Source organism: Mesoplodon densirostris, chromosome 11, assembly GCF_025265405.1.
Source record: "Mesoplodon densirostris isolate mMesDen1 chromosome 11, mMesDen1 primary haplotype, whole genome shotgun sequence".
NCBI lineage: Eukaryota > Metazoa > Chordata > Mammalia > Artiodactyla > Ziphiidae > Mesoplodon > Mesoplodon densirostris.
In genome coordinates this window covers 91,025,880-91,051,633 of record NC_082671.1, presented here as the reverse complement: position 1 = coordinate 91,051,633, position 25,754 = coordinate 91,025,880, and the positions used below count along the sequence as shown (strand labels likewise).

At 35.9% G+C, this 25,754-nt stretch overlaps 1 protein-coding gene across 2 annotated transcripts in view; it reads right to left on the bottom strand.

Moving 5' to 3' along the window:
• Positions 1-25,754, bottom strand: part of ATP2B1 (ATPase plasma membrane Ca2+ transporting 1) — a 73,486-nt gene that overhangs the window by 10,353 nt on the left and 37,379 nt on the right. The window contains exons 9-20 of one of the 2 annotated variants that reach the window (XM_060113594.1): positions 24,286-24,528; positions 22,635-22,876; positions 19,826-20,063; positions 14,518-14,697; positions 13,792-13,879; positions 13,090-13,196; positions 5,907-6,098; positions 5,463-5,676; positions 4,786-4,997; positions 3,303-3,410; positions 1,056-1,238; positions 516-669 (exon numbers count right to left, since the gene is read on the bottom strand). In XM_060113594.1, the coding sequence (XP_059969577.1) occupies positions 516-669; positions 1,056-1,238; positions 3,303-3,410; positions 4,786-4,997; positions 5,463-5,676; positions 5,907-6,098; positions 13,090-13,196; positions 13,792-13,879; positions 14,518-14,697; positions 19,826-20,063; positions 22,635-22,876; positions 24,286-24,528 (2,161 nt within the window). The remainder of the gene's footprint in view (positions 1-515; positions 670-1,055; positions 1,239-3,302; positions 3,411-4,785; positions 4,998-5,462; positions 5,677-5,906; positions 6,099-13,089; positions 13,197-13,791; positions 13,880-14,517; positions 14,698-19,825; positions 20,064-22,634; positions 22,877-24,285; positions 24,529-25,754) is intronic. The other variant, XM_060113593.1, reaches the window with a different exon arrangement.

The window sequence follows — 25,754 nt, the reverse complement described above, 5'->3', positions numbered from 1 at the left end:
AGCTAAGAAGGCAAACACCTGGCTATATGCTCAGAACTTTTCCTCAGGGTACTAACTTACTTTACAAACTGAACAAGATACAAGTCAGAATGCTTAAGTTCATTTTTAGCTTTAAAAATGCAATTTCTTGGTTCTGTTAGATCGGTTTCAAATCACATGCTTTTGGGAATCATGCATTATGGAACATGTTTAAAGGCATATACTCAAAAATTTATAGTCGTTTCACAAATTCTAAGCTACAATTTTATTCCCCATATTAACTATCAGAGTTAGCATAGAGACAAGCTCACAGATTTCATGTCTGATCTTTGGTTGCAATTGTTCCACCTGTTATCTAACCCTCTAAGAAATAAAACAACCACAACGACAACACTTTGAGGTCTCAATCCACTTTACGAAAAGAAAGCTTTATGAAAAGCCTGAACAATGAATTTAAACATTAAGGAGAAAATGAGAAACGTTAGGTGTGTGAAGTAGGAAATGTTAATTTCATGCACTTAGGAACACACACTCACACCCCACAGTAGTAGAAGCAGTAGAAGAGGAAAACACTACATGTGTAGGGGTAGAAATATTTGTTACATCATGATGCTGGCTGGCGATGGAGGGTTGCCGCCTTAGAGCCCCCTGAATGGAACTTCCACTCTGGAAAGCATTCACTACATCCATCTGCAAGGAATCAGAGATTGTGACAGCTTGCTCAGCAAGAGAGAGAGAGAACAAGAGAAAGGACCATTCCATCTATCAACATATAAAAAGTAAAGAAAAAGGCACTTTTTACAGAGCAGATAAATAGGCAAGAGTAGCATTTGGAGATGAAGGGGGGGGGGAAAGCTAGGAAAAAAGGAGCTTGGGGGCATATAGACACATTCTTTCATGGTCAGTTAAAACTTTCACCCATTCCAGGCACCAGTACTATTTTTCAAAAGAATAAGTTTTGTGGGTTGGGGAGGCTGGAAAGGAAGCAAAGGAGCACATTCAAACCTCCTCCCCAGGCCCGAAAGCCCTCGGCTCCCGCTCCCATCATCTCTCCTACCTCTCCACCAGACCCATACCTGCGTTTGGATTCTGTTCAGACCTCTAAACCACAAGATCTGGCCACGCCGTAACTCCCGCTCAGCGTGATCAATCTCTTCCACATCCTCTGCTAACTCCTCCTCAGGTATTTCTTCCTTTTGTGTTCCATGACCAGCTTCTTTTAGGAATTTTAAACGGCTAGTTGGAATTGTTGAAATAAGCTACAACACAGGGGAAAGAACTCAGAAACAAATCATATCAAACTACAATTAAACCGATCAACTTTAATACAAAAAAGGTATGGAAAGTTGCAAGGATAGCCAACTATCTTTACCAATGAAGCAATGAGATCCTGTCCATCAGAGGCTTTCTTTCTCAGAACAAAAAATATCCTTCTCTTAGCTACACAAAAGATTTAAGTTTGAAGGCTAAAAGGTTTTCCTGAATGGAAATAACCTGATTACATTTTCATATTTTATTTAGGACATTCAAGACAGTAAATTATACAACCATGCTTTGATATATACACATTTCCTTAAACTCATATTAATGATATTTATTTCAAATAAAATGAAAATAGGTGATCTTATATGATGCAAAAGAAGTTTACATTTCATTAGTGCTTTAAGAATTCAATAAGAAAAAACATACCAAAATTCAGAAAATCTTCAAGGCTGAGCTGAAAATAGCTTTTGTTTATTGAATGTATTTATTTTTATAAAGTACAACTATTTAAAATTGGATTAATACTGATTGAGAATGACACCAAACAAGAACAGATGCCCGAGAAGACAATAAAAAATACCAAAATACCAATATGTATTAACTTATAGGTGTTCACAGCCATTCCTTAAAGAAGCTGGGAGAAACAGGCATGCAGTCAGAATCACAACTGCTCAGAGAACTTCTAGTCCAACCACCTCATGTTAGAGATGAAACAGGTTCAGAAGACACTGGAAGTGACTTGTTCATGGAGTGACTAAGACCCTAGGTTTCCTGACCAACAAAATCAGTGCTTTCTACCATCGCACACTTAAAATCAACAGACGACGTCAACCAAGGACAGTAACTGATGCCTGTTAAGCGTGTACACTGTACTGAATTTCCTCTTCCTGAAATTAGCCAGATTTTGGGGGAGGCTGTAGGGTTCGGTTTTGCCTGCGAGGGAACATTATAAAGTAACTAGAACAGTAATAAAAAAAACAAAAAAACTGTGGGCCCAGTATGGATCCTGCTTAAAAGAAGATCTCAATGAAAGAGGTCTTTATAATGAGTAAGAAGAGAAACCTCAGAACCTAGAAACACAATTAAGAAAAAGGTGAGATAAAAGGCGCATAAAGACTGAGTTAAGGTTAAGTACAATCTGAATATTCAGTCTGACTGACTTGCAAAGTGACAGTAAATTAGCTCACACCAGCTACACACCATAACACAGGCTAGTTTTCATTTATGAAAATGTTGGTACAAATTCTCTATCAGTTTTATAGTGATGGTAATGGATTTAAAATGACACAACAGCACACACACCGTTCCCACTTATCTTTTAAAAAATAACGACATATATCTGCAAGTCAGCTATCCATAGTGAAGATTAAGGATATCTAATTTTTCAGGCATTGTATTTTATACATACACCGTTGAAGCCATTTGATCCAAATAATCTAAAATGTCATTTTGTGGCCTATTTTTCCAGATACCAGTATTTTTTTTTTTTTTTTTTTTTTTTTTCCTTTTTGCGGTATGTGGGCCTCTCACTGTTGTGGCCTCTCCCGTTGCGGAGCACAGGCTCCGGATGCGCAAGCCCAGCGGCCATGGCTCACTGGCCCAGCCGCTCCGCGGCATATGGGATCCTCCCAGACCGGGGCACAAACCCGTATCCCCTGCATCGGCAGGCGGACTCTTAACCACTGCGCCACCAGGGAGTCCCCAGATACCAGTATTTTTATAGAAACATTCTTCACATCAACTGAAACTCAAGATTTTTCCAATGCTACATTTTTATTAAATTACCTAACAAAATGATAAAAAGTCTAAAGTATATAATATTTTTATTAAAATATTATATCTGAAAATGCAAAAGTAGGTCATAGAGCTAAAGATACAGATATTAGCATTCTAACCAGTTATAAATGCATCAGCTTAATAACAGTTGTAAAACTTTTTCTAAAAAACAGAATGAAAACTACTTAGAATCAAGTTATAGAACTGATTAAAGAATATACACACTAGAAATTTTTTTTAAAAATCACTGTAGTTTTGAACAAAAAATGATGAGATTTTTTTACCTGGCCCCAGAGTAACGTTCCCATTCCTAGGAATATTGACCATAGCCACTGTTCTATTGAAAGTTCTGAACAACTGAAAGGTTTTCCACCAAACTGCACAATTATTATCTAGAGGAATAATCAAGAATAAATTTATTTAGTGAAGTTGTTGACTTATACTCTGGCCCATGTTCCTTAACTCATTGTGGACTTGTAATGAACAGACCAGTAGCTGGTCCACAGACCACACTTAGAGTAGCACGAAGACACTGAAGAATGACACCCTACATCAACTGTTTTGGGTATATCAACCTAATCAAGGAACTAAGTTTTATCAGACTTGCTTGATAGAGAGACAGGCAGTTACATTTTTGCAATCCCCATATATTAAAAACAGATAAAATAAACCTAACTTTAATAGTAAGTAAAAACTAAAATTTTAGCATGTCATGAACAATCATTTTTTAATAAAAGACTTCCAGAAACTAGACAACAAGTAAGTAACACTTCCCCTAAAGTTTATAGAAGTTGAAAGCTAAAACAGAAACAGTCTGCACAGAAATAATTAAGTCTAGGGTTTTGGTTTTGGTATCCACAGTACACAAGGTATAGACTGAATAAACTTCAAAATTCTTAGATCTTCACTTTGAAACTAGTATCATCCTGTTTGATTCTATTGTTGCAAAGCTCACCTTTTAAGTTTAAATCTTACTGTGTTTACTGACTTCCTGGTGCAATCATGCACCATTCACTTACCTGCTTTGATTCCAGATTCTGCTATTAACAACCATTTACACAGAGGAGTACCACAGAATCCAAGATGATATAAAAACATAGGTATAGTAATATAATTATATAAAATTTACCATATGTAAAGTGATGCTTAGTTTTGTCCTTAGAATGACCTTTATAAAAATGGGAAAATTCGGTCCTTTCTATTTCATCTTGACCCCACTTCTCACACCCATTCTCCCACTCCTCTTCTACCTTGTTTTGACAATATTACAAAATGGAAAACTGGCACATACCAAGTCTGGATGAGGCCATTCAGAATCACATGGATTTTAAAATATTCATCTCAAAACCTTTTATTTTTTAATAATGAACTCAACTGTACAAATACAACTACTATTAATTGCTAGAAGCAATTAAGGGATCACTCTAGCTGGACTAAAAAGTGGTTGACTATAAGACTGGCCTTAAATAATATAAAAATTACAACAGTTTTCATAATAACAATGTAGAATAATCAGAATCACAGTGAGTGTGAAGTATCACAGCCACAGAACCAGTAGTGCAATTAAAGTAGTATTAGTTTAATGTACTCATTCACATGTAGAATTTCAGGATGGGGCAAATTTTCACTCGAGTTCTTTTGATGTCATCAAGGCAATACACAGAAGGCCCACACATTGCAGTCAAGTAATTTCTGGAACAAGCCACCTGTTCACCTAAGATCTCCACATAATAATCATATTTGAAACTATCTTTTACAATTACCCACCTGTACCACAAATGTGCCTAAAACAATTGTGCAGAAGATGGCATTATTAAAGATTCCTTCAAACACATTTCTTTCACCATGAATTTTCCGAGCATTTATTTCGTTGAAAAGTTGCATCAGTACAAAGGTATTAAAAACAATAGTATAATGTTCCGATGGAGGAGCATGCAAAGGAGCATTTCTTCCACTATCAATATCAAAAAACTTTTCTCCTGAAAGAATGAAAAATTACCATTTTGTAATTATCATACAAAATAATTTAACATTTCAAGGAAGTATGCAATAAAACCTAGTCAGACCTTTCTTGGTTCTCAAATGGCAGCACAGAAAGAGCTGGAAGGGACCTGGGATTCTCTAGTACAACCCTCTTTTATTTTATACAGGAGGAAACGGAAGCCCCCAAAACTATGGTGACATGTTCAGGATCACATATTTAAGTTAGTGGTAAAGCCAAGGACAAGAAATTAGGACTCGTTTTACTCCCCCTACTGCCCCAATCTATCACACTGCCTCTCAAAATGTACTAAGGATCCACCGATAAACAGAAGAAATTAAAGATAAATGGGGAGTCAGAAAGAAAATAACTTATGTTCTTGAAAAATCTGTAGCATTAAAACCAACTGGGATATTAGCTTGGAACAAAACAAATGAAACTTTATCAGGCATTAAATTCTTACCAGCAAACAAGAGTGTAAAGACTACTACAAGCTGATAGAATGCATGACCCAAAATATTCTTCATCATTGTGCGTGAGATGAGAGGCTTATTTCTACCATAAGGTTTCCGAAGCAGGAGGGACTCAGTGGGGGGTTCAGTTGCCAGAGCCAGGGAAGCGAGCGTATCCATTATGAGATTTACCCACAGCATCTGCACAGCCTTAAGCGGTGAATCCTAGAAAAGACAGGTTTCTTAATAGACATTTACAGCTATTCAGGGACTCCGCAATTCTCAGGAAGCCGTTTCTATTTAAAAACTTAACAGAACAGGATTACATTTTTATATTAATTAGCATAAAGTACTAAGCTTCAACTTATTTAAATAGTTAAGTACTTTAAAAAGGCAGGTTATACACATCTTTGCTCTAAAATAAACAGGTTTTAATGAATAAATTGTCAACCTACTTGAGTAATACAGGCGCCCGTGAAAGCAACAATCACTGCTACTACATTAACAGTAAGCTGGAACTGAAGGAATTTTGAGATGCTATCATAGACATTTCGTCCCCACATAACTGCTTTAACAATGCTTGTAAAGTTGTCGTCTGTGAGAATAATATCAGATGCTTCTTTAGCTACGTCAGTTCCAGCGATACCCTATTAAAGAAAATTTCTGTGAATTAGACTGAATGTTTAAAATATAACCTTTAAATATTTGAAAGGATAATATATATTTTATAAACAAAAATTTACCATTATACTTAATAATTATTGACTTAAATTTACCGTAAAAGGGGGTCATATAGTTAGTCTAAGATATTGTACTATCTCTCAGAAAGACATTCTATCTCAGCAGAAATCGAACATAATGAACGAGGCATTGACAATAATGTTCAAATTGAGTTTAAAAAAACAAAAAGAGGAATGGACACAGGCACTACCCACGTTCCTTCCAAAAGTCACACTAAAAGATTTTTTTTTTAATTAAAAAATAAAAACTCACAAAGTCAAAAAGTGGGAAAAGAGACACTGCAAAAACGTCTTAAGAGGCTGGAAAGCAGATAACCAAGTAGGAAGAAACTCAGCAGACCCCAGAAAGCTGAATCCTACATCAACAGTAGGAGAGCAGAATAGCAGCCGTTCTGCACTACAGGACTCTCCTACGTAAGGCTCAGGACTCGGCAGCACCAGGCAGCAATGGAGGTAGGGGTGAAGGCGCGAATAAGAACAGGAGGATTCTTAAAAGTCTACCGAAGACACTGAAGCAGTACTTAGAGGGCCCAAACTAAGAATAACAATGTCCCTCAACAGTGGAATGGGATGGATTAATAAGTTGTGGATTGATAAAAATGAGTGAACTACAGCTATGTACAATAACACAGATGAATCTCACATGAAAAATGATGAATAAAGGAAGATGGACTCAGAATAATACATGATAGATGATTCTTATGTACGAAGTTCAAAAACAGACAAAAGGAATCTTCAGAATACTGGTTATCTCTGCAGAGAGAGATGGCAGTAATTAGAAGGGACTGTGGTTGAGGCATCTGGGGGCATAGGTCATATTCTATTTCTTGCCTTGCACAGAACAGGTCTGTTTACTTGTGATAATCTATTCAGTGTTTACTTATGACACAGACACTTTTCTCTATGTGTGTTGTATTTTAATAACAAAATTAAAAGAAAAGGCAGCTAGAGCCTCAGAGTCCCTTCCCACATCCATACAACCAGGAAGTTTGCCACTCCCTCTAACCTGGCAGAAGACTGCCTGCTAATTAACTAGAGAGGGTATAACAGAGAACGTTTAGACTGAACGATACCAAGTGCTGCTGAGTATAGGAGGTGCTATATTGAAAAAAAGGGGTTAAGAGTAACTCTGTTTAATGAATGTAGAGACCACTACCCTTCTTTTTTCTACTTGATTCCCAGAATACCAGTATTCAGGATTGCCCTCTAGGCAGCACATCTGAAAATTCTTTCCTGAAAATCTGACCATCATAGGAGAAGAGACCTAAAAATACTGAAAATTCAAGGTACCCTAAGGAAGTGAAATGGCCAAGCCAGATCACTTTACTGGGAAGCTTCTGGTCGATAAATCCCACTTAGAGGCCTAAGGCTTTCCAGCTTTTCAGCTTTCTACTGGTAAAATATGCAGAGACAACCAAGCATCACTTTGACCTCTGAAGAAAGCACTAACCTGAAAGACAGAGACTAAACCAAAAGGCATATGGAGACACAAACACTACACAGAGATAAAAGCTGATTTTTATTAAAAAAAATCAAATCCTTAGAAAGGCAAAAGGTCAGCAATGAAACAAGAACAAGAACTCAGAGATCCAAAAACAACCCTAGGAAATTAAATATATGATCACAGAAATGAAAAAACAACAGAAGTTGAGGAAATATTCCTGCAAGATGACAAAGGTATGGTAGACAGGAAAAAAGAGACAAGATAATAAGGTAAGTCCAAGAGGTTCAAAAATCAGAGGGGACTATTCCACAAAGAAGAGACACTGGAGAAGACATAAGACGAGTATAAGAAAATTTCACAAAATTGAAGAAAATCAGTTTTCATAGTAAAAAGTTGCCCTAAGACAAACCATCACGACATTTCAGAGGACTGAGAACAAAGGAAAGACTTCTATTCCTCCCAAAAGTGTGTGTGGTGGGGGTGGGGGAGAAGGAGGTTCAAAGTTCAACATGGTATGTAGTAACGATGGAGGTACAAATTCAAAATTCTGAGTGAAAATCATTGTCCACCTAGAGTTTTATACCAAGTCCGACTAAGTATCAAGGAGGATTCTTTGAGGAGAGAATAGAGATTTCAGTCATAAAAGTTATGAAAAAGTTTAACTCTCATGAACCCTTTTTCTCAGGGATCTATTGGGGGAGATGGTTTTGCTACATGAGAGCGTAAACCACAAAAGACATTGGCATCAAATTCAGGAAATTCAAAATCCAACATAAGAGAGAGGAAAGGGAAATTCTTAGGTATGGAGAAAGAAGAGACAGCTGTGTAGCAGGCTTAGCAAACAGTCCAGATTGAAGCACATCAGAAGATCTGGGAGAGGTAGCTCTAAGAAGGCAAAACTGGTAAAAGTGCCTGATGTCTCTGATGTAATGAAAGGAGAATTTGGTGATGAATTAGTATTAAGTACATAAAAAACTAAGAAAATAAATAGATAAATAATTTATAAAGATTAAAAAGTGAATTGAAAAAAATGTATAGGGAATACAAAAAGCTGTGCAAGGAAGTAAAAGTAATTTTAACAGACCACATGGCTCAGCTTGGAACAGCATTTCTAATCACAATAAGGACGGTATATTGACTGATCTCTAACTCTGATGGAAGAATAACAGGATAGGAAGTGTGCGTGAATGCATAAAGGTGTCTGTGTGTGTGTGCCTGTGAAAGTGCTAAATCCTTATCTTCCTTAATGAAGAGTCATTAACAAATGCTTTATATTAAAAAAATTTAAAAAACTATGAATTGAGAGATTGGGATTGACAATATATACACTATTGATACTATGTATAAAATAGATAACTAGTGAGAACCTACTGTATAGCACAGGGAACTCTACTCAGTGCTCTGTGGTGACCTAAATGGGAAGGAAATCCAAAAAAGAGTGGATGTATACATATAGCTGACTCACTTTGTTGTACAGTAGAAACTAACACAACATTGTAAAGCAACTATACTCCAATAAAGATTAATTAAAAAATACAAAAAAAATTAAAACCCTTGTAATCATGCCATTTAGATACATGGAGGCAAACAACTAAGGAAAACAAACAGGGAAAATAACTGGTTTCCTTTAGTTAAAAATTAGCTGGAAGAAATGATATGTGGTAGGGGACACAGTTATTAAGTCTTATAGAACTGTTTGAATTATTAAATGCTATGCAATATTGTTTTGATAAACACAAAGTCCAAAACAAGCTTTTCTCAAAATACTCCATGAAGGAGCAATCTTAATTTAAAATTTTAGTCTCTAACTCCTAATCTGTATACTTTACTTTTTTTTTTTTTTTCCTTTTTCCGGCTGCACTGTGCCGCCGCTTGTGGCATCTTAGTTCCCTGACCAGGGACTGAACCCGAGCCCTCAGCAGTGAAAGCGCGGAGTCCTAACCACTGGACCGCCAGGGAATACCAGGGAATTCCCTGTATATTTTTTTAATGTGCAACATATTTAACACATCTAAACCCAAAAGGTTTCCTTGCCTCTAATCATCCTCCATCTTTTGCAAGTGCAAATCTCACACTCCCTTGTTCAAAATCTTTCAAAATTTAAAAAGCTACTTTAAGATGTTAATTGTGTCCAAATAAAAACTAGTTTCACAGTGAAACAAGTTTGGGAAACTTGCCATCAAAAAACGTTAAAACAGCTTTTTATAAGCTTCTTAGAGCTGTATGCTAGCATGCATTGTGAGTCTCCAAATTTGTTTTACTGCATCAGAAGTCTGCTTGGGAAGTGCTGATCTACAGGATACAAGAACAAATTCCTCATCTTCATATTCAAGGCCCTTCTGATCGTCACATTCCAGTACCCACCAACGCCACACCCTCTTCTAGTGAAGTTAAACTACTTGTAATTCTCGAAGGGTCTCTTAGCAGTAGTTTTCTCCCTCTCTCCATTCAAATGGCACCTCTTTCCGAAAACTTTCCCCAGTCTCTACAGGCAGAGTCAAGGACTTCTTCCTTGAGGCACTCCCTGTGCAGTGTTTAGTTCTTCACTGGCTGCCACCGTGCTTCAGTGATTTACTTCCTTCTGTGCTGAACCTTTAGGAGGCAGCAACTACTCACCTGTAATGTTTCTGGACCAGAATTATTGAAAACAGCTTCTTAATGTTTGGAGGAGAAACAAATTATTATTAACCCAAAGTCTAAAAACACTTTAAATTAAATGAAGATATTTTAATTACCTTAGCGAAGATTTTACTACCACAGATGCATATTTGGTTACAGAAGTACATCATGGCATTCAGTCTATGATGACAGAAATATCTGTACATGTGTGGTTAACTGAATTTTGGTAAGGATAATGCAATATAATTTTAAAAATAATGTAATCATATTTTAAACACAGCATGGAAGCTTGCTATCTAAAGGAATTCTGAAAGGAGTGGCTAAACGGGAAAATGCCAGGCCTCTTTGCAATGTACTCACATTAGAGTCCTTTTAATTTATTGTTGTAAATTTTATCTTAATGTTGAATTTACTAAATGTAAGTGTATATGTGTGTATACATACATACACACACCTATATATATAAAGAGAGAGACAGAGAACACAGTGTTTTAAAATGCTATTTCTGCCTGAAAAATAAGAGACAGGTTTAAAAAGAACTAATCAATAGCAATTTTTTGGGCTTCCCTAGTGGCGCAGTGGTTAAGAATCCACCTGCCAATGCAGGGGACACGGGTTCGAGCCCTGGTCCGGGAAGATCCCACATGCTGCGGAGCAACTAAGCCTGTGCGCCACAACTACTGAGCCTATGCTCTAGAGCCCACGAGCCACAACTACTGAGCTCGTGAGCCACAACTACTGAAGCCCACGCGCGTAGAGGCTGTGCTCCGCAACAAGAGAATCCACTGCAGTGAGGAGCACGCACAGCACATCAAAGAGTAACCCCCCACTTGCTGCAACTAGAGAAAGCCCGCGGACAGCAATGAAGACCCAACACAGACAAAAATAAATAAAATAAAATAAATAATAAATTTAAAAAAGAGACACTTCATCTCACACACACACACACACACACACAAGCAATTTCTTGTGGGTATCTAATAAAAGTCCAAGACACATAATTTCGTCTTTCAGTTTTAAAATATGAAATTGAAGAACTGAACAAATATACAAAGTAAATTCAAGCTTGAGCAAGAGTGCTTTCAAGTCCAAGCCACTATGCACTTATTTTTTCTCTGTGCATTTAAAATAAATTTAGATTTTTTTTTTGACGTTACCTTTAAAAAAAAAAAAGTGGTAAAATGTACCTAAAACTTTCAAGGCTTAAAAATCAAACAGAGCAGCTGCTGTACTGTGTTTTTGTCTGAATTACTATATTTACCTGCATTTATTTAAAGCCCTTAGTATCTGCCTTAAACACCTAAGTTTTAGGAAGTAAGTTTTTGTTTTTGTTTTTTAAATATTGAAATGCATTGTATATAAATACCTTCCTGGTCAGCTGTCCAGATGAAAGCAGAAGTAAGAATCCTGCCAAATGCTCAAGAGCAGCAATGAGTGATCCCGTGTTTCTAAAATGAATGATCCTGTTTTGCTTACAGCCAAAGGAAAAGCCCTTAAATATTCCTTATCCCTTCAGCTTCTTCTCCCAGCTCTTCAGAAGTTCACACCAATGCACTGCTTACCATAATAAGTTTGGGATAGGGCAGGGTGGAAATCTTTGGGTTCACAGCTATTGGTTGAGAGTACTTTACCCATATCATTTCCTTCTTCCATCTCCCTCACTCCTGTTAAAAGGCAGCTACCATGGTGGTGGTTCTGCTAAACCCCTATTTTAGCAGCAAAATACCAGGGGGACAAATTATGCAAATAAACATTGGTACACATAAATATTCTCCTTTCTGAAACACTTGGGGGCACACTGTGTTTCAGAATTCAAAGTCTCTCATGCTTTAGAAAGATAATGAGGCACATACCTTCTATCACAAATTCTCCCAGATAGGGTTAGCATCCCATAAAAACACATTAATATCTCTACAATGACTATGAATGTTCATATTAAGTGGGACAAATAACATCCTCATATCATTCAGAATATTTTTTGCAATCAAATGATTCTGCTGCAAATTTAGAAAAAAATTTCAGTTTTCAGATTTTTGGATTTGAGAATTGTGATTATGAACCTGTATTTTCCAAAAATGAAATAAATCAAATTACAATTAAATAAAATACTTAAATTTTCTATGGCACTGAAAGTACAAAGATTCATTCCAACACTGAAAAATTAGAAGGACTGGATTCAAAGATATAACAATCTAATTTCAATCATTAAACATTTATGTAGCATATGTATTTTATGATACCTATTTTATAGTAAACACTTCATCAGTATTATGGCTACAGTATAAAGAAAATAATAATGAAATGCTAAAATTTCCTAGCACTTTTAATAATCAAATATAAATTGAGAACTTGGGTGGGGTACAGTAGATCTTTTTTTCAGTCAAAAAAGATTACAAAAAAAAAGATTACATCTATTATACATGAAATGATTACTAAAAAGTTACTCTTAAGACATTTTCAGTTGAGTGGAAGATTCTTAATCATATTCTTAATTTAAATACATATAACTGTTCTAAGCCTGTCTCCTATTTAAGAGGACTGCTGTAAGGTTTAGATGAGATGACAGACATTTATATATTTTACAGAGTACAAGGTAAATGTATGATATTATAACTGTTCAAAAGAAGTCATGTCATCTTCCAGCATCAAATAAAGGTATTATATAAACTAATTAGACCTATAAACCAATATAGGCTTACATATTATCCCTCAAGCTACTCTTGAGGGACAGTGTTTAAAATCAACAGTAATTTAGTAACAAACAAACAAACCAAACAAACAGAAAACCCAACCAGTAAATTACACCTGAATATTTGAATTATGTTAAGTTCCTACCATTGCAAATCCAACATCAGCTTTCTTTAATGCTGGGCCATCATTTGTACCATCACCAGTTACAGCTACAACCTGGCGTTGTTCTGAGACAGTGCTGTCAATTATACCTGAAATAAAAGTAAGTATTTTATGCTGTAAAAACAACCTGTTTAATTAATAAAGTGATTCTGCAGAATATGCTAGCTAGCCAGTTTTACAGACTCAAAGTTAAAAATAAGGGCTTCCCTGGTGGCGCAGTGGTTGAGAGTCCACCTGCCGATGCAGGGGACATGGGTTCGTGCCCCGGTCCGGGAAGATCCCACATGCCGCGGAGCGGCTAGGCCGTGAGCCATGGCCACTGAGGCTGTGCATCTGGAGCCTGTGCTCCGCAACGGGAGAGGCCACAACAGTGAGAGGCCCGCGTACCGCAAAAAAAAAAAAAAGAAAAAGTTAAAAATAAATAATTAAACACAGAGAAATGGAAACTGCTGAGATGTTGGGCAAGGAACAACTACAGAAGTTGTTGTATTAGGAATTATATCCTGTTTTAATCACTGAAGATAAACACAATTCACCTAAGGTATCAAAAGGAAATGTATTTAGATTTTATTGGAGAAGATGATATCCACGATTCAATCTAATATTCAGTATCTATTACTATTTTAGGAAGCAGAACGCATTTCTCTATTAAGAAATTGCGGAGTAATTGTAAAATCTACTCACCTTTAACCAGTGTATGTTTGTCAGTAGGAGATGACCTTGCAAGCACTCGAAGCTTTGGCCAAATCTTGTCTATCCGCTCTTGCTCAATCTATAAATTTTTGTCAAAGTTAAAACGTGCCCAAGCCTAGTTTTCTAATTCCAAGTTAGCGACCTAGCATTTGTATCAGTGGTTCTCAAAGTGTGGTGGACAAACCAGTGGCATCAGCAACTCCTGAGAACTTGTTAGAAACAGAAATTGCTGAGCGAGACCCAAGGCCTATCTTATAAGACACTCTGAGGTGGGGCCTAGTAATCAGCATTTTAAAAAGCTCTCTAGTCACTCTAATGCAGAACCACTGTTATATATATCATTACAAGATCAAATTCTAACCATCTCCCCACTGCCTATGAAAATGGAAACTCCTCAGCGTAAGTAGTGCAGGGTTTGGGGTCCCCTAAAATATGTTCCATGGCAAGCTTTCCAAACTCATCTCCCATTACTCGCTTACACATATTGTACTTCTTGGGCCCAGACTGAAAAAATGAAGCGCTCACTCCCTTTAGGGCAAATTTCTTTATCACTTGTCCCCTTTATTTCCTAAAATGCTACTGTTTTGCTTCTTGGGGTGAGGGCTGCACTGATCCAGGAGCGATGCCTAACACGTAGTGCATATTCAAGATGTATCTGTCCAGTGAAATTCCTAATATACTAAAAATATATCAACTTAAAAAATAAAAAACGCTTACCTCTCCTTTTTCATTTCGTATTCTTCTGTTGAAATCTTTACCTTCTAGGCATAGGAAATCTTCCCCAGGATGTAAAATACCACATTTGGTAGCAATAGCCCGAGCAGTATTAATATTATCACCAGTGACCATCCTCACAGTAATTCCAGCCCTCTGACATTTCTTTATAGCATCTGGCACCTGGTTAATGTGGAAAAAAATTCACATGATGAAAGAAAATTAGTATTTCCAGGGTGGGGAAAAATCCCACCGAACAAATACACATTGCCTCACAGTCCCACAAATGACAACTTTAATTATATCTCAAGATATTATTTCTTGAAGTAGTCCCAATAATCTCTTCTTTCCCCTTCCACTGCCACAGTCCTAGTTCAGGCTTCACTTTCAGTTATCATCTGACTTAATTTGCTTACATTATTTATTTGCCAAAGGCTTTTTAAAGTGCCTTTTCCCCCTAGCAACCATTAGGCAATTCTTTCCTGGTTGGCTTTCCACCGTTCTGGTTTTACTGCCCAGACCAGAGTAAAATGTTGGTGTTCTTTGTGGTTAAGGGAGGCTCACTTGTTTTTCCCCATTCTTGAGCTTTTAAGGGTTATCTTACCTATTCTGGAACCTCCAACTACTAGGTACATGCTAATAACTTTCAGACCTACATATTTTTCCCAGCTCATTGTGAGAGCTGGATTCCTAGTTCCATCAGAAAAGTAGACATCAGAATTTGGGTGTCTAAAAGGGAAACCATGTTTTCTATCTAAGAGAAACCTAAAGATTATCTGATACCTTCAATCTCCTTACCCTATACATTCTTAAGGGCCAGTGAGTCCTGCGATTCTACCTCAAACCTTCCCTGTACCTTGTCTCCAATGTTTGTTGCCTGAGCTACTGCAATAGCTTTTTTAAATTGGCATCCCTGTGTTTATGTTCGTTTCCCCTTTAAAACATCTGATATACCCGAAAATACAGTTCTTTTTTTAATACACTTTCTCAAAAATATGATCCCTCAACTGTTATACTATAAACCACAAAGTTCTCAGTATAACAGAGTATCACACTTGAGCTTCAGAATAGTTCCCTAGTAGATAAAAAACAAGGATTTACTATATAGCACAGGGAACTATATTCAATATCTTGTAATAACCTATAATGGAAAATAATAAAAAAAGAAAAATATATGTATAACCAAATCACTTTGTTGTACACCTGAAACTAACACAATATTGTAAATTGACTATACTTCAATTTAAAAAATACAAGATGACCAAATATTGCACTATTGAGCACCCTTACACTAAAAAAAAAGATTCATTGTTTAGGTGAAATGCAAATTTAATTGGGTGTCCTGTATTTTATCTGGAAACCCTACTCTAGATCTAACTACCAGTTCACAGGAAATAGAAGGAATGCAATTGGCAAAATCTATTATAGAATGTAGAATACTCTCCAGGACACATGTCCTTCTACAAATAATTTCCAAAGAAACAATAGTTTACTTGCTAATTGAAAGAAAAAAACAATTTGTTCGTTGACAGAGAAATTGCAAGAATGGAAAAGGGAGGAAACCTATAGATCCTTTAGATTAAAAGAGACTTGAGAGTCATGGCAATAAATTTAATGTGTGGATTTTGGATCCCGATTTGAATAAACATTTGTGACACAATTTAAGAAATTTTAAAAATAGTGAATATTTAGAAATTATTGTTAAAAGTTTTAAGTATCATGGTTGTGTTTCACAGAAGAATTAAAAAAAAGAGCAGTTTCCTAGATTTATCTAAATTTTTTTCTACTATACACAGCTTGATAGATGAATAATCAATGTATTATTTTTGTGCCTCTGCTTCTGTAATTCTCTTTGCCTAGAAAATCCTTTCCTGCTCTTCTCTAACCAGAAAATCCATGTCGATCCTACTAGAACAGAGGTCGCCAATGCAAATACCCACAGGGCCATGCAGGTAACAGAAATGAGGAAAAAACACTGCAAGTGACAAATCCAAGACAATCCTACTAGAAGAGCACTCAGCTCTAGTCTGTTTTTCTTTTAAGCACAGTGGAAATGTTGACAGAATCTATAATTTCAAGAGAAAGCAGAAACCCAGATTTGTGTGTACTTTCTCAAACCTGATGTTTTAAACACACACACACACACACACACACACACACACACACACACACAGATCACTTGATTGAAGGCTAACTTTGGGCTATACGCTGTTTGTGACTTCTATTGTAAACAGTGTAAATGTAACATCTCTGGGAGCTTTCATGGCCTACCTAGACAGAACTGTGCTTTCATATTATACATCCCTCTATTGTTTAAAAAAGTCAATATTTGATTTTGAAAACACTGGTCTGCTGTATAAATGTATTTCTCACTTCTCATTTGAGATAGAAAGTAACCCAGATTTGTCCATCTTAGCACTCACTGGGTGGTACCCTGAGATCATTTGGAATAGGAAACAATGAATAAGAGGCAGAAACTGGTCTTGGTTAAAGCTATGTGGCAAATAATATTTAAGAAAGTAAAATAAATTTATTAATAGTCCACTAACCACCAAATACTTCCACTTAAAACTTAAAAACTACCTCCACTTTTACAGATAAACTGAAGAGAAGCCAAGCATCTTGTTTAAGTATCTATGCATATGCAACAAAGCTGGATTTATTCTAGATATCTAATTAATCAAGATTCTCTACATCAGAACTGTACAATCCAGAAGATCCACTTGGGAAAGCTACGTGCTATTAGATTGTCTCATTTTAGTATGAAAGCACTCATTTTGTGATACTGAAGAAATTAATTGCCACTTACATGTTTAAAAAAAGATAAAACTGTCCATCAACCTCAGTGCTAAGAACACAAAATGAGCAATACATTTCCCAAAGGACAAAAGTTGAAAACATCCTGATTTCAATATATTTAGATAAGATTTAAGCCATAAATCAATGTATAAAAGTTCGAATGGTTTTCCTTTGACCAAAGGTTGACAAACATGATCCACCTGGATGTTTCACAAGCATTTGAAACTCCAGAACCCCAAACTTGATCTCGAAATAGGCAGCTTCATCTGACTCTCTTATTACACATTGGTAATACCGTCTACCAGCCACTCAGTTATGCAAGTTGGAGACTGATTCCCCACTCCTCCAGAAGAGATCTAATTGTAGAGATATCTCAGTCCTAAGCTTACTGCTCTAGCTACACACTTCCCTCAAGAGATCTCCTTTAGCCTCATATGTGAATTCTCCAGCCTACTTCAGTTTCAGGCTTCTAGGTTCAAGTGCCTGCTTGACATATAATTGGATGTTTCAGAGATCTCAACAATGTCAAAAAGAGTATATCCAAACCCAACATATTCATTCCTATTGGTTCTACCTCTATGTACTTTAAAATCATACCTTTCTTTCCATCTTCCCTGCCACAACTGTAGTTCTAAGCCATGGTCATCTCTTGTCTGGGATCACTGCAATAATCTCATTGGGTTCCCTGCTTCTACTCCTCTCTTTAATTCATTTTTTACATAGTACCCCAAATACTATTTTAACAACATGAATCATGTCACTTCCCAGCCTGAATTTCTTCAATGACTTCCCACTGAATTTCAGAATAAAATTCAGAGCCCTGACTGCCTAGTAAGGCCAAAGATAACCTCGTCTGCCCTTTCTCGTCCAAACTTATAGCCTCGCTGGCCTCCCTTCCACCTCTGAAAATCTAAATACTTTCTCGCCTCAAGGGTCCTGTATTTTTTGTGCCATTTTTCTGGAATACTGTTCTTGTGGCTATTTACATGGCTGGCTCACTTTTAGCCATCAGACCTCAACTCAAATGTTACATCTTCAGAGATCCTTAATGTGGTCTCTGTTATCTTTATTTTATCACCCTGTGCATATCCTTTACAGCCCTTATCACACTTGTAATAGTCATATCTGATGCTCCCCTGCTACCCCATGTCAATTAGAATATAAGGCTTATGAGGGCAGGGACCAAGTCTTATTCCTCACAGGATGTGTCTTCACTTGGCATACTGTCTATGTACCTATCACTTTATAGGTTTATCTGTTGCGTTACCTCTCTAGAGTGTTAAGTTTCATAATTATTTTGTTTAGTGCAGTATTTCCAGTTCCTAGAAGAGTGCCTGGCACTACACACTGGATGTTGAATCAATTAGTTGATGACAGCCACTGAACAAAAGCTGGTTTTGCCTTTGTGCTTTTATTCATGTTGCTTCTTTGCTCACAATGTGCTTACCGCTCACTCTCTTGGTCTAGCCAATACCTCCTTCATCCTTTGAGACTCAAAACAGGTAATTAACCTCTAGGAAGTCTTACTTGACCCCTCTCATGGTTAACATAACACAGTGTGGTCTTTTAAGCACGTGTATTTTATATAGAGCTGGGTTTGAACACACTAGCTCTAATGTCTAGAGCTAACCTCCATACATCTCATTTTTTTTTCATCTTTCAAATAAGTAATAATACTTATAACTCAGAGGTGACTATTAAATGAAATAATACATGTAAAGCACTTGGCATATGTGGCACACAGTAAGAATGCAATAAAAAGATATAATTACTTTAGAAGGTTGGGGGCTCATATTCTGTGCTCATATAACATGTTTTGCATATGTATCTAACTATGTACTAACATCCTGGTTATAATTATGTGTTTGTCCATCCCTGCCCAGGACAGTGACTTCTTTGAGGCCAGGAACCAGATCTCAAAAATCTTTATGTCTCCAGTATCTTAGCATAGTTGCTGGCACACAGCAGTTGCTCATTAAACTTAAGAAAAAAAAAAAAGATTTAAAGAAGAAAAGCAAAGTCTAGAGCTGCAGACTGTCCAGTATGGTAGCAAGATGTTTAAATATAAATTGAAAATAATTTTTTTGAATTCAGTTTTTCAGTTGCACTAGCTGCACCTCAAAATCTCAGTAGTCACATGTGGCTAGTAGCTATGATATGGAACAACACAGAACAATTCTATGGTTGCAGAAAGTCCTACTGGACAGTGCTGGACTACAGACCATGAAAACAAATAACTTAATGGCATTCACTATGTAATTTAATATAAATATCAATTGAAAAAACCTACCCAGTTCAAGGCACTGGTTATGCTATAAACATACAGGATCCCAAAGAGAAGTTATCTAATTAAAAACCATAAACAGGTAGCACATGCATCACAAGCACTATTATTTCACTTATCTTGGATTCACACAGGAGAGAAATAAAATCACAAACACTAAGAAGTTTACTAGAAAACTGGTTACAGTTAGTGCCTTCTGCACATGCAGAACACAGAATGTTTCACCACCTCAGGTCTCACAGGATCTTCAATCCCCACAACAGCAATGCATGTAAGGCCGGTGACAATATCATTTTCATTATCCCATTCTGGTTCTGGTTCTCCTGCTGGGAAATCTCTGAATGCAAGACATATGGTTCTCAAGCCTTCTGATGCCATCGGTTCAATCACAGTTTTTACAATATCATCACGGTCCCTTGGTCTGAATACTTTTGCCTCACCATTAGCACTCAAGATTTTGAAACACCTATAAGGAAACGTTGAATCCAAACATCAATAAATAACAAAAATAATGGTTAATGCCATTTAAGTGAACTGGAAGGGCTAGAATCATGGAATCTGATTATCTGGAATTCAGAGAATTACATATGTTGTGTTTTTACAGACTTAAATCATATTCACTTTTCACCCTCCCCTTTACAAAATACAGTTCTCTTTTCATGGTTCTCACTTGACCATTCTCCATTCAACTTACTTTAGACACTTCTCTTTTGGAAATGCAGGGCTTCTAAATTTTCACAAAAAACCCTAGTGGCAGAGAAGAATAAACTCTATGCCTGTCCATTTTGGTGCAGAATTAGACATTAACTTTAATTAACACAAAATTTCCAGATATTTCCTTCTGTTAAAGTAAAAAGCCATGTTCAATCAACCCTTACCTGAGATGCTGTTTCATCACCTATATTGTTTTAACCATGAAAGAAAAAAAAAACTTACTGTTAAAATAAGCACTCTATTAGAATGAGAGAGATAATGCCAAAATAGTTTTAGTTTCAGTGAAACTAACTACAACTCTTTAACTGTGTAGTAAATAAAAGTTACACTGTACACTTCCCTATTTAAAGTTTATTTTTTCACACTGCCTCTTTATGTTCCTCTCCCTCTCCTCCTGCTTCTAGGCAGGTGATTCCCGAATCCCCATCTTCTATTTTGATCGTTTTCCAAAGCTTTCCACTCTGACAGTCTACTCAGATGTCGTACCGTACCTTAAATTTACTGCATGCAAGACTAAAGGCTGTCTCCTCACTGCCCATTGAACAGACATCAACATTACTCCCAATAATTTCAATGTTAAGTCTAAACTCTCACCTGAATACTTCCTTTCTCCTCATCATCTATATGGTATTAGCTCCTAAGTCCTATGTATCTGTCCTCTAAACAGTTTTCCGAATGTTTCCTCTCCTTTCCATTCCCCCTGCTACTCTACTGCCTTCTTCTGGCTCTTACTTCAAGCCAGAGCTACTGTAATAGGCTTTTAAATGATATCGGTCTCCAGTCCATCCTTCCCCACCACCAACCCACCTTATTCCCTGATGCACGAATTATCCTCAGTCTCACAGCTATGCTCATTCTGCTACCTGATGAAAAGAATTCTTCAGCTGCATTATCTGGCCTACTTAACTGTTTTAACTGCTCAGGCTAACATTTAAGAGACTCCACAACAAAAGTAAATCTCACTGTGGAAAGAGTTATTGTATACTTAATATATTCCATGCTGGATGTTTTACATGCATTATTTTATCTCAGTGTCTTAGAATTGGTGGTCATCATCCTCTTTTTCAGTGAAGGAAAATGGAAGCCAAAGGAAGAATCTTCCCAGCATCCCAAAACTACTTAGTTGCAGAAGAGTCAAAGCCTGATTTGGTTTTGATTGAAAAATCTCCCCCATACCATCTACCTGCTTCCCAGCAAGCCACGGATGCAAGATTTCTAACATTTCACAGAAATCAGATAACCAAGCACATGTAAAGGGAAGAAAGATGTCCTGTGTGCCACAAAAGCCCATCACCACTCAGCTGAACTGTATGACTATTAGCTATTCCCCCAATATGGTCTGCATATTCCTTCCTTCCCTCCAGTGTGGCTTCCTTCAACTTGATCTTACTTCATACCGAAACCTATCTTAAGTGCTATACCCTTCATTGTATGACCTCTCATCTTAAAACTTTGTGTACATCTGTCATATTCTGCATTTTCATTTATATGTATTTTCTCTTAAACCTGTTAGATTATAATATGACAAGTGTTCATTAAGATAACACTGGATTATAATCCACATATAAGCTAATTAAAATTGGAAATATTTTAAATATTACAATTTCAAGTGAGTTCTAATTTTCCAAAAACGCTCTTAATTAAAAAAAAAGTTTTCTACTTCTCTACTGGAATTAAAAAAAAAATCAAAATAATTTCAACACCTGTAATAAAAAATAAGCATTAGGGAAATTATACATAAACATGTGATGTCAAAATTGAGGTGACTGGTGTGTATAAGGACAGTACGAAAGAAAAGATTACCATTCAAAACGACAGCAGATATTTAAATACGACGCTGCAGCAGCATAAATATGGTAAAACCTCACTCTGATATAAAAGGATTCTCAAGATCTAGTTTTAATGCTTTGCTGTTCTAAAAACTAATATATAATTCATTCATCACTATCTGCAATGCAGCGTTGAAGACATAAACGGCAGTTTTTCTTCCCAGAAGGCTTTTATTTTTCATGATCCTACATAACAATGGAGTCAACATGTTTCAGAACAAATATCAATGTTCACTTCATTAAACCTACCAGATTGAATGTAATGGGCTTATTTTCCCTGTAGCAAAATACTAAGAAATAAAAGAAGCTGGAGTATGAAAATGACAGAATACCCTGGGCAAAAGAGCGATACCATTAAAATATACTAAAAAACGCCAACATCCTAGCAAATGCCTGATATTCACAAAAAGAAAATAGCAACAATATTAACATAGTAGATATTCCATAAAGCAACTATAGTTAGCAAATTATTCATCTCAGCATTTTCCTCTTACTTTTTCAGAATTATCTCCGATGCGCCCTTGCTGAATATTCGGAAACCTCCATCTGGATTTTTCAGGACAGTACTCATGGACTTTCTAACAGAGTTGAAGGTGTAGACCTTGTACAGTGCTTCTTCTGGTATTTCATTTCTAACATCCTGATAATCCCGTTTCAAATCCAAAAGAAGTCCCAACAAGGCACATTCAGTTTTATTACCAACATGACGCGGTAATCCACCCTCTTTCTCTGGTGGCTGTAAGAAAAAAAGGTTTAGAAGCTAGTATCATCTTGTTTCTCTATGACAGTTTAATTTATAATGTAAAACAGAACGAGACATTCTAAAACAAAATTATACAGAAATTATACAGAAAACTTCTATTAGTTTTAGCATTTCAAAGAGGGACATAGAAACAGTAAGGTAGAAAGAAGCTCTGGAGCAAAGATGACATGGATTCCAATCTGAGCCCTGCCAGTTACTAGCTATGTGAACTTTTGGCAAATTACCCAACTGCTGTGGTCCTTGGCTTCAGCATCTGGAAAATAGGAGCTCTTATGACCCAAGAATTAAATAAGAAATGTAACTTTTAAAGTTGGTTCCTGACACATATGGGACTTAAGAAATTTTAATTCCTTTCCTTTTCTCTTGTTTTCACTGAATGTTTACATTAAATAATTCAAAATTAAATCTACTTTACCAAAGTTTATAGCTTAAAATAAAAGTATAAGCATTAAAATGAAGCACTGTTGACTTAAATATATATAAAAACTTTATTTCCTTCATAGTATCTTCACAAATACCTTCTTATGTAATAATCATCACAACAGTATTAAGGGCAGATGTAACCATCTTTACTTAACAATTGAAGAAAGCAGAAACTAACACACCACTGTAAAGCAATTATACTCCAATTAAGATGTTAAAAAAAAAAAACAATTGAAGAAAGTAAAGCTCAGACTTTCAGCTAAGGCAAAGCTAGACCTAGAATCAAGATCTCATAACATTCCAGTCCAATAATCCAATTCATGAAATACTAATTTTGTTTATGGTCTTCACCCACAAATCACTAGAACACGTATCAGCCAAACAATTTCATGCTTTATGTTACAAATAAGACTTTTAAAACTTGCAAAGTTAAAAATATTTTATTCTAAGGTAGTACAAGTCTAGAATTACTTTATTCCATTAGTCCCAAAAGGTTTAAGGATCACCTTATAGGTAGGATCTACTGAGAAACCAAACAGAGCATATAGCAAGCATATATAAAACGTATTATTTTAAGTTGAAATCTAGTTTCAAAATCTTCTCTAGTAAATTGAGTTAACTTTCTATAGTAAGATAGACTAGTCTTTCACAAAATGAGCAAAGTAAAAATTTAAAATTAAGGACTTATTCTGGTTGTTAGGCTCAAGAGTTTCTAAACACAGTAAATTCAAAATACAAATAAACAGAATGTATATGTTGATCAACAGACCTTACTAGTAACACAAATTGTATCAAAAGAAAATTAAATACAGTATACGGATATATGTCTTTAAAAAACTTAACACAATTCATGTCTTCAATTTATAAATAGTAATGATAGAGCTTAAAAGCTACATACAGTCAAATCATCACAAATTGAAAAATTAATTTTCATATATAAATTATTAAAGAAAGCTTACCAATATTTTTGATGTATAAGCACAATTCACAGAAATTCCTGTTACAAGGTAGGACAAAATATTTGGTGGGATAGCTTCTGGTTCAGGAATCTTTTTATAATGTTTTTCATTTATGTAAGCTTGAACAACTGTCATTCTGTTCATTGTCAATGTTCCTGTTTTATCTGAACAAATAGCTGTAGCATTTCCCATGGTTTCACAAGCATCCAGATGCCTCACTAAATTATTATCTTTCATCATTTTCTACAGTGACCAAAAAAAAGTAGTTAAGCTACATATAAAACCAATGACCTCATTATATTAAAATGATTATAAACTGCTTTAAAATCAGAACTAAAACTCCCAACTTTACATGGATACATAGTATAAAGCACCGATTTAATACTGGAAGAATTTAGTATATTTGACCTATTCAAATAAGCTAAATAGAGTACTAGCTTTCAGTGGTTTCAATCATTTCCCCACTACGTAACATAATCTAGTAAATGAATACAGATACCTGCACCCATATGCAAATCATGTTGACTATATGCCTCCAACACTTCTGTGAAGTGTCCTCAAATTACAAGAGCTATAATAATTTGTACTCTAAGTACAGAGGTACTTACAGCCATCTAAGAGTATATAACATGTAAGGATTAAGTCTCCTTATTAAGTGGAAAACAAAAGATTCTAGTATCAGTCACCAAGGAAAAAGTAGCTTATCAGTTAAATATAGAGTTTGTGGGCATGTAGCTGCCTGATTTATTTTTTTTTTCTTTTGACTCTGATAGATGGAGGTAACATAACAAAACCAGAAAGGATCATTTTTATCTTTTCCATATGTTGGTACACTTGGTCTTCTCATCCTCAGGATCATCCCTTCCTCTTACTTACAAGAAAAAGATAGTTTCTAAAAAAAACAAAGAGTTTCACTGTAGCTCCAAAAAGCATTTAGGTTAAAATGCTTGATAATTGATACTTAAAACATACCTGGAATGGGTTAAAACCTGTAAACAGTTATTTTACAAAGTATGTTCTGTGACTACTAATATGCAAGATACTGCAAGAAACTGATTCCTTGAAGAAATAAATATGGGGAAGGAAGATTACTGTGATTACTGTGATTAATACTGAACGTTAAAAGAAGGAAGTTCTGCAGTAAAGAAAATGTGTTCAGTTTTGCCAAACACTAACAGAGGAGCCATAAGGACCACACCTCAATGAAAAGAAAAGTGACTGGTAACATTTGGGCTAAAATAAACATTTAATAAAACTTACAGAGAAGTGCTCTTATTTATTTTCTATGAAAGGACTTCAAATCAATCCTGCCTATACCTTTTTGATCAATTGAAAAATTAATATCATAATGACTATTCAAAGTGAACTAACGACAGTATTGATAAAATGACTGATTTTACCCATGTGTCTAAAACTTATATTTACCCCAATTATTTCTAATTATTTTAAAACATCAAATAGATGATTAC